This window comes from Artibeus jamaicensis, unplaced genomic scaffold (genome assembly GCF_021234435.1).
Source record: "Artibeus jamaicensis isolate MK-2021 breed Jamaican fruit bat unplaced genomic scaffold, CSHL_Jam_final contig_589, whole genome shotgun sequence".
NCBI lineage: Eukaryota > Metazoa > Chordata > Mammalia > Chiroptera > Phyllostomidae > Artibeus > Artibeus jamaicensis.
In genome coordinates this window covers 612,965-622,655 of record NW_026521896.1, presented here as the reverse complement: position 1 = coordinate 622,655, position 9,691 = coordinate 612,965, and the positions used below count along the sequence as shown (strand labels likewise).

Here is a 9,691-nt window from a genome sequence, read left to right as displayed (position 1 = left end):
TTTTTAATTTTTAAAAGAGTTTATTTCCTTATTTTTAGAGAGAGGGAGGGAGGGAGAAAGAGAAGGAGAAAAACATCAATGTGTGGTTACCTCTCGCATGCCCCAGCTGGGGACCTGGCCTGCCACCCAGGCATTTGCCCTGACTGGGAATCAAACCAATGACCCTTTGATTCACAAGCTGTCACTCAATCCACTAAGCCACACCAGCCAGGGCTGGTGCCCAGTATTTCAAAGTATATATTTAATTTACTATTATGTTATTCTCCCAACATGCCCTCCTTTTTATCTATACATTAAAATAATTTTCATTAAAGTTAGAATTGTTCTATTAGTGCAGTGTGCTTACTTCTAATACCCCACAAACAACACACACAAAAATAACAATAGAAGATATCAGATGAGGCTCTAATTGTCTGAACACTTCACTGGGGCTGAAGGATCATCAGAGCTCACTCACATGGCTCTTGGTGTGAGGCCGCATTTCCTCAATTCAAGGATTTCTCCCTTACTAGCCTGAGTTTCCTCACGACATGTCAGCTGACTTCCTCCAGAAAAGCAATCTGAGATAGGGCAAAGAAAAAGCTCAGTGCCTTTGATGACTTCATTTCTAAAATGTACAACATTACTTTAACTTTATTCTTTTGTAAAAAGTAGCCAATCTTGCCCACACTCAAGGAGAGAAGAATTAGTCTCAACTTCTTGAAGAGGGGAGTGTCAAAGAATTTGGGAACGTATCTTAAAACCACCACAGCCTCCTTGGTATTTTTTTTTAAGATTTTATTTATTTAGGACTTCTGGCCAAGGTGGAGGCATAGGTGGAAATACTGTACCTCCTCGCACAACCAAATTTAAGGACAACAAAGATTTAGAAACAAAAATGCAACCAAAACAGACAGAAAAATGAACTGTATCAAAGTCCAACAACCACAAACCATTCACCCAGACTGGTAAGAGGGGCAGAGTCAGTGGCCGATGGAGAGTGGTTCCAGCAGGAGGAGGCGGTGATTGGCGACCCAGGCAGGCACTAGATGAAAACCCAGTAAGGCTCGCAAGGTGGCTGGCTGACTGCAGACACACATTTGTGCACAGAGAAACCAGGCAGGTTTAAAAACAGTCAGTGAGACAGACCACACAACCCCAGGCCCCAGTGATGGGAAATAAAGCCTAAAAGCACCGATTGGAAAAACTTTCTGGGATTGAGGTGCCGGGAGAGGCTCCCAGCCTCACAGGAGAGTTCGTTGGGGAGACCCACAGAATCCTAGAATGAACACAAGCCCATCCACCCAGGAACCAGCACCAGAGGGGCCCGATTTGCTTGTGGGAAGCAGCACAAAGGACCAAAATCCAAGAGAGAGAAGAACAAACACCATTTCTCCCTCTCTGACCCTGCCTCCAGTCACAGTCCAGCAACTGGGCTGAGCTGCCCTGGTGAATGCCTAAACTTTTGCTCCTCACACATAACAAGTGCAAACAGACCAAAACATTATGGCTCAAACAGAAGAACAGTGCAAAGCCCCAGAGCCAATACTTCTAAGCAACCAAGAGATAGCCAACCTATCAGATGCATAGTTCAAAACACTGGTGACCAGGATGCTCACTGAACTGGTTGATTTTAGTTGCAAATTAGATGAAAAAAAATGAAGGCTACACTAAGTGAAATGAGGCAAAATGCACAGAAAACCAATAGTGATGGAAAGGAAACTGGAACTAAAATCAATAGAGTAGACCAGAAGGAAGAAAGAAATGACCAAACAGAAAAGAATGAGAAAACAAGAATTCAAAAAAATGAGGAGAGGCTTAGGAACCTCCAGGACATCTTTAAACGCTCCAACATCCGAATTATAGGGGTACCAGAAGGGGAAGAGGAACAGCAACAAGTGGAAACCTTATTTGCACAAATAATAAAGGAGAACTTCCCCAATCTGGCAAGGGAAATGGACTTCCAGGAAATCCAGGAAGCTCGGAGAGTCCCAAAGAAGTTGGACCCAAAAAGGAACACAGCAAGGCACATCATAATTACATTAGCCAAGATTCAAATGAAGGAGTGAATCCTAGAAGCAGCAAGAGATAAGGGGACAGTCACCTACAAAGGAGTTCCCATCATACTGTCAGCTGATTTCTCAAAAGAAACCTTACAGGCATGAAGGGGCTGGAAAGAGGTATTCCAAGTCATGAAATCCAAAGACCTACATCCAAGATTACTTTATCCAGCTAAGCTTTCATTTAGAATGGAAGGGCAGATAAAGTGCTTCTCAGATAAGATCAAGTTCAAGTTTATAATCACCAAGCCCTTATTATATGAAATGTTAAAGGGACTTATCTAAGAAAAAGAAGATTAAAAAAGATGAACAGTGAAATGACAGCAAACTCACAGTTATTAACAACCACTCCTAAAACAAAAGCAAACTAAGAGGACAGCTAGATGAGGAGCAGAACCACAGAAATGGAGATCACAAGGAGGGTTAATAACAGGGGAGTGGGAGGAGGAGAAGGGGGTAGAAGGTACAGAGAATAAGTAGCATAGACAGTAGGTAGAAAATAGATTAGAGGAGGGCAAGAGTAGTGTGGGAAATGTAGAAAGTAAAGAACTTGTGACACATGGACATGAACTAAAGGGGGAGAATGGGGGGAGGGGTGTGCAGGGTGGAAAGGAATGAAGGGGGAGAAATGGGACAACTGTAATGGCATAACGAATAAAAAATATTTTTAAAAGATTTTAGAGGGGAAGAGAAGGAGAAAGAGGAGAGAAATATCAATGTGCATTGCCTCTCACATGCCCCGTACTAGGGACCCAGCCCACAACCCAGGCATGTGCCCTGATTGGAAATCAAACTGGCAACCCTTTGGTTCACAGCACACCATCAATCCACTGAGCTACACCAGCCAGGGCCCTCCTTGGTATTACACAGACTCTCATATCCTATGGAAAGACAGAGAAACTGGGGATCAGGTCCAAAATTTAATGGTCAGAATATCCAAAGTTCAATGAAGGATAAGTTACTAATGAAGGCAGAGCTAGGCCCAGATGGGAAAAATGAGATGGAATGATCTGGATTATGTCTCTGAAAACTTTGAGTCCCCAGATTCATTTGAACCCTCTGAGCCTGTAGAAGTAACCCACTCCTTCTCAAGAAGAGCTAACCTCTCACTCCTCCTTGCTTGGAGATTATGCAGAGCCTGCTCTCCCACAATACACTTTACCCACCCACACCCATCCCTGCAGAGGTGTGGATCCTCAATGTCTGCTTTCTGGCTACCAAGATTTTAATCCCAAAATTTACTTACTCTCAAAATTGGAATTAAGTCACAGTTTAACCTGTTGGGACTGAGAAGGAGTGAAGGGACTATACCCTGCAGGAGTACCATAGAACATACCCAGCATGTATCAGCAAAAGCCAGGAGTGTACATATGAGATTGGATGCTAGAGTACTTGATCAGGAAGACTGGAACATAAATTGAAGAAGGAAGAGTTCATCCATTTGCAAGTGCTTTCCAAGGATACAGGATTTAACTTTCACTTCATTAAGAATAGGAATAAACAAGCTACAGATCAAGGGAAGTATTCTCAATATATGTGCATATCTGATGAGTGATTTGTATCTGGAATACATGAAGAACTTCTACAATTCAGTGATAAACAGACAACACAATTTTTTTAAAGAACTCAAGTGGATAGTTAACAAAAGATATGAATGGCCAGTGAGCACAGGGAAAAGGTCTCAACATCATAAATCATCAGCAAAATTTAAATTAACCACAATGAGCTACCCCTACATACCCATCAGAACAGCTAAAATGAAAAAGGCTGACAATACCAAGCATTGTTGAAGATGAGAAATAAGGGAAACACTCATATTTTTCAGGTGAAGTATAAAATGGAACAAACACTTTGAAAACTGTTAAGTACTTTTTAAATTTAAACCTAGCAATCCCACTTCTAAGTATTTATCCAAGAGAAATATAAATGTCCACAAAAAGCCTTGTATAAGAATGTTTGAAAAGTTTTATTTATATCAGCGTCAAAATTGAAACCAGCCCAGGTGTTCATAGGCAAAGAGATAAACTGTAGTATAGTCATATTAAGAGAAAAGTACTCAGCAATAAAACAGGATGAATTATTGATACACATAACAACATAGATTGATCTCAACATTATGCTGAGTGAAAAAAGCCAGGCCCAGAATAGTACCCAGTGCATCCTTCCATTCAGAAAGTCTAACACAGGCAAACTTAATCTATGGTGATAGAACTCAGAATAACAGTTGCTTCTGGAGAGGGGATTGACTGGGGAGGTGCACAAGAGAACTCTGAGGGTGAGAGAAATGCTCTATATCTTGATAGGGCTATGTGTTACATGAGTATATGCATTTATCAAAATTGACTGAACTGTACACTTAAGATCTATGCATTTCATTATATGATTAAGAAAAAGAATCAAACTCATCATTTTTCTTTTTAAACCTTTTCCTCCCACTTTTTATTTAGTTAACACATCACCATCTATTTAGTATTCTTCAAACCCAACACAACCTAGACTCTTCTCTCCCTCTTCCTGACACCCTCATCTACACTATCACCAAACCCTTTAGAGTGCAGCTCCTAAATAACTCTCCAATCTGTCTCCTCATTTCCATTACTAATGGCCTATGCTTAGTTCACACTCTGGACTAATGAATAGACTTATAATTGGGCCTAGCTTTTCCTAATTAATTCTCTACAATGCCTACAGAATGATCCTCTTAAAAGCCTTAATTTATTTTGTCACTCCCTCACTAAAATTCTTTAATAGATTTATGCTACCTGTAAAAGAATATCTGAACTCCTGGCAGAACAAGTCAAGAGCTACCTGATATTATCTCTGAACATGCAAAAGGGATTTTCATGTCTGAAGTCAACTAGTTCCCATTAGTCCATGGTTAGATTTTCAGCATCCTAGAGATTCCCATTTTCCCTGGGTATCACCATAACTGCTGCTTTATTTGAAATTTTATATTATAAACTTCAAAAAGATTAACTAAAAAATGAGGATTCTTTGTGATCACATCAACTGTCCATGTTTATGGTTCACTTTAAGTTCACACCAGAGGCTGGTCTAACACCATAACAAAGGCCTACTTTCATCTCTTTGAAAATGTTTGGGCAAATGTTCAACTGCTTTTCTTGGGGTTGTTATTTAGAAAAGCATCATCCAGAACATAGCAAGTTAAAAGACACTACCTCTGAGATTCCTTCTAATGAAGATATTTTTCTAATATTCAATGCAGTGGATTAAAGATGGTCATAAATTAACACTCCTCCCATTACAGGTGGGGTCTTTGTCACCTCCCCTTACATTCTAGCAGATTCCACAACTGCTTTGACCAACAGACTATCACAAGACTGAAGCCACGCCCAAGCCCTTAAGGGAAAACAGCATCCATTTCTTGTTGGAGCCCTCAGCCACTGCACGGGAATTCCAATGACCCTCAGGCCACCATGCTGTAGGGAGGTCCTGAAACTACAGGAATAGAGAGACTGCCAGCCATCTCCAAATGAGGGCGTCTCAGGACATCATGGAGCATCAATGAATCTTCCTCACTGTGTTTTATCTGAATTCCTGTCCCACAAAACTGTGAGAAAAATAACAAAATTATTGTTTTAACTCAATAAGTTGTGGGGTAGTTTGTTACCCAGAAATTGGTAACTGGTACCATAAAAACCTGATATCCTTAGAGGGTGTTGCTCAGTTGGTTGAAGCATTGTCCCATGGACTGAAGCATCACAGGTCAGGGCGCATACAAAAGGCAACCAAATCAATGTTTCCCTCACATTAATATTTCTCCCACTCTATCTATCCCCCTTCCTCTTTCCCTTCCTCCCTTCCTGTCTGTCTCTCTCCCTCTCTCTCTCTTTGCAATGAAAAAAATGCCCTCCAGTGAGGAATTAATTAATTAATTACTTTTAAAAAAACGAATGAATGAATGAAACCTGTAGAATTAGCCCTGGCTGGTGTGGCTCGGTGGATTGAGTGTTGCCTGTGGACCAAAGGATCACTGGTTTGATTCCCAGTCAGGTCACATGCCTGAGTTGCAGGCCGGGTCCCCAGCTGGGGACACAAGAAGCAACCACACACTGATGTTTCTCTCCCTCTCTTTCTCCCTCCCTTCTCCTCTCTCTCAAAAATAAACAAATATGATCTTTTCAAAAAACCTCATAAAATTAAAAGTTTTGAATGGAATTCTCATTCTACAGAAATATTTTGCTACTGAAAAGAATCTGGTCACATGACAATGCCTGCACTGACTGCAGAAACCTTTGCAGCACTCCAGAGTCTGCTGAAGGCTTCCTCCAAAGATGCTGTCAGACAGTTATGCCAAGAGAGCTTCTCCAGTTCAGTCCTTGACTTGAAAAATCTCTTGGATATCACATGTTCCAGCTTGTCTGTGACCAAGGAGGAGTCAGAGCAACTGCTCCAGGCTCTGCACCACCTCACCAGGCTGGCAGCGTTTAGTGACCTGACCTTCGCCAAGACAATTCTGGCTCTCTTTCCTGAAAACTTCCACCAGGACCTCAAAAATCTGCTGACAAAAGTCATCCTGGAACACATATCTGCTTGGAGACCTGAAACCCAAGCGAAGCTGATCTTTCAGCCATGCCTGGTCAACCTGGACTGGAGAGTGGACATCAAAACAGCCTCAACAGCATCAGCCACATGATTGTCCCCACCTGCCTGCTCCAGATGAAGATTCAAGAAGATCCCAGTCTATTCAAGGACAAACCCTTCGTCTCAGCTGTCACCACAGAGCTAAGTAAGGAAATGCTGGACACTATGTTGGACGGGCTGGGTTGCACCCTAGACCAGCTTTCTGCTATGGCCAACAAATGGCCCAGGCCAGCTACTAGTCCCAGCTGCTGTCAGCAGTGGAGTGCCTCAAGACACCTGGAAGGCTTCCCTGGTTTCAGCAGCTGCAGCAGAAAGCTGGTGCCAACAGCTGACAGGATGGTGGGGACAGAATGCGCCTGCCATCCGGAAGGCGCAGTTGCATTGGGAAGAAGCAACCATGCCCCCACACTGTTCTTCTCACTCATCTTCTCTGTCCTCTTTCCAGTGCTGTTGAGCAGAAGCCTCCATCTTTGAAAGGCTCCTGCATGTGACATAATTACCACAGTGGCAGGTGAGAGGGCCTTTGCTTTGTCCACTGCCTCAGCATGGCTGCTTGGAGAGCTTGTCTAATAAGTTTCTTTCCAGCTTTAGCTCAGAATAGTTCATTCCCAGCCCTGGAGCATGTGAAAGGAGTCAAGTGGGCAATGCCAGCAGCTTCTGCTTCTCTATGGGAGAAACCAGACAGACCCCAGAGAGCTGGGTCACCACAGTGTGGCCTGCCTGTCCTAAGTCCAGAGACTTCCCAGCTCCCTCAGCCCTGCTGGACCCCCTGTCAGGACAGGAAGTCCAAAAGGGGGGCCAATCCCTTTCTTTGTGAAGCTGGGGACCCCTTGGTAAATGCAGCCATTCCAGGGTGAAGAAATGGGAGTAACTGTAAATAAATAGCAGTTCTGCAAACTTCAAAAAAATCTGATTATAATCTTTATAAAATTATAAAGTAAATCAGAAATGAAACAAAGAGTGGAAAGTTTTTATGTGTGTGTGTGGTCTTGTTTTTTTAATGAGAAAATTAGAGGTTAATATTGGAATACTACCACACTTTGCAGTTTAAAATACATATCCTGGAGAACATAGCAAATTCCCCTTCTGAATTACTACTAAATTCACACTTTGACACACTCTTTTTCAAAACAAAGCATCTTATTCAATTATTTATCTAATGACTATGTATTGGATTCCTTCTATCTGTCAGGATTTGTTCTGATTTCTAGAGATACAATGATTAACAAAACTGACCATTTCTATCTTCTGGGAGCTTACAATGAGTAGTAAAATATAAAAAGAGAAAACCAACAAACCACAGCTGCACTCAGAATAAGAAAATTATCTCAGTGGACAACATACAAGTGTACACAGTGGTGACAGGAGCACACATTGGCTGCAGCCCATCACAGGAAGCCAGGAATCCAATTCCTATAGAGTAGAGGAGTTTTGCCTTCTGCAAGATTATAGTTCCAAGCCAGACTTGAAGATTGAGTTCCTTCCTCTTAATGAAAAACTGAAAAGGACAGCTACCAACTGGAGGAGGTGCCCTGACTTCACCGGAAGCTGCAGGCCTGGGAAGGTGAAGAACACAGACTCCAAGCCAAGCTGGACCCGAGAGTCCCAGATATGACCACAGAACAAGAACAGCAAAATATCATAAGATTTGTTTTTGAGCTGAGGGAGGAGAGGGAGCAGAGGACAACATATGATGGCAACTATAAAACCACTCAACAGGAGGGGAGGAAAAGACTCATCCCTAAAACTATGCATGTGTTCCTAACACACACAAACCATACACCACTGAAAATATCACCAGAATCTCTAAGGTCCACTTAAAATACTTGGCCACAATGAGATACCACTTTATACCAGTCAGAATGGCCATCATAAACAAAGCAACGAACAACAAGTGTAGGAGAGGTTGTGGGGAAGAGGGGACCCTAATCCATTGTTGGTGGGATTGCAGACTGGTACAACCACTGTGGAAAACAGTATGAAATTTTTCTCAGAAAACTAAAAATGGACCTGCCTTTGGACCCAGCAATTCCACTGCTAGGATTATATCCTAAGAACCCTACAACACCAATCCAAAAGAATCTATGCACCCCAATATTCATAGCAGCACAATTTACTATAGCCAAGAGCTGGAAGCAACCTAGGTGCCCATCAGCAAATGAATGGATCAAAAAATTATGGTACATATACACAATGGAATTCTATGCAGCAGAAAGAAAGAAGGAGCTCCTACCCTTTGCAACAACATGGATGGAACTGGAAAGCATTATGCTGAGTGAAATAGGCCAGGTGTTAAAAGACAAATACCATATGATCTCACCTTTAACAGGAAGCTAAACAACAAAACAAACAAGCGAGCAAAATAAAAAACAAAGACACTGAAATAGAGAAGGGGGGAGGGGGAAGACAGTGACCAGAGGGGAGAGGGGAGGGAATTTCAGGGGAAAAGGGGAAGGATTTACAACAAGTAGTATAAAGGTCACGTGGACAACAACTAAGAGGGATGGAATGGGAGGGAGGGAGGAAGCACGGGCGGGGGCGGGGACTGGGATGGGAGTAAAAGACAGAAAACTGTACTTAAACAATAACCAAATTTAAAAAATTAAAAAAACAAAAACATTTGGCCTACATGGCAGAAAAGCTGTAGTATTACTTCATAAGGGAAATTTGTGCTTTGGTTTATCATCTATCAAGAGTTTTTATTTTTGTTTCTAAAGTGTTCAGAAGTTGCCAGAGTGGGGAAGCAAAACTCAGCAGCCTGGCAGGCATCAAGAAAAGTCTGATGGCCGTTCAGCAGGCTAGCAGGAGCAGTGGTGCCCCTAGGGAAGGGTCTGGGCCAGCCCAAAGGATTGATAGGGAGAAGCTATAATGCTAAAGTCGAACAAAAGTTGCAAGTATCCTCACAGATTTGACTACTTTAAGACAAAAGTGAAATTACAATGTTTTGAATCATAAGTAAGTTTTTTATAACTTGATCTCAAGTAAAATAATTTCCTAACTAAGGTCTTTTAAATTCAGATATGAATGGAACATACCAGGTTACCCTG

At 42.1% G+C, this 9,691-nt stretch overlaps 1 protein-coding gene across 1 annotated transcript; it reads left to right on the top strand.

The window, feature by feature from the left end:
• The first annotated feature begins 6,270 nt into the window (after nucleotides 1-6,270).
• On the top strand, nucleotides 6,271-7,118 carry LOC119043166 (COMM domain-containing protein 9-like). Its single transcript, XM_037137072.2, is given in 2 exon segments — nucleotides 6,271-6,676; nucleotides 6,679-7,118. Coding segments are annotated over 2 exon segments (846 nt in total).
• Nucleotides 7,119-9,691: the final 2,573 nt, after the last annotated feature.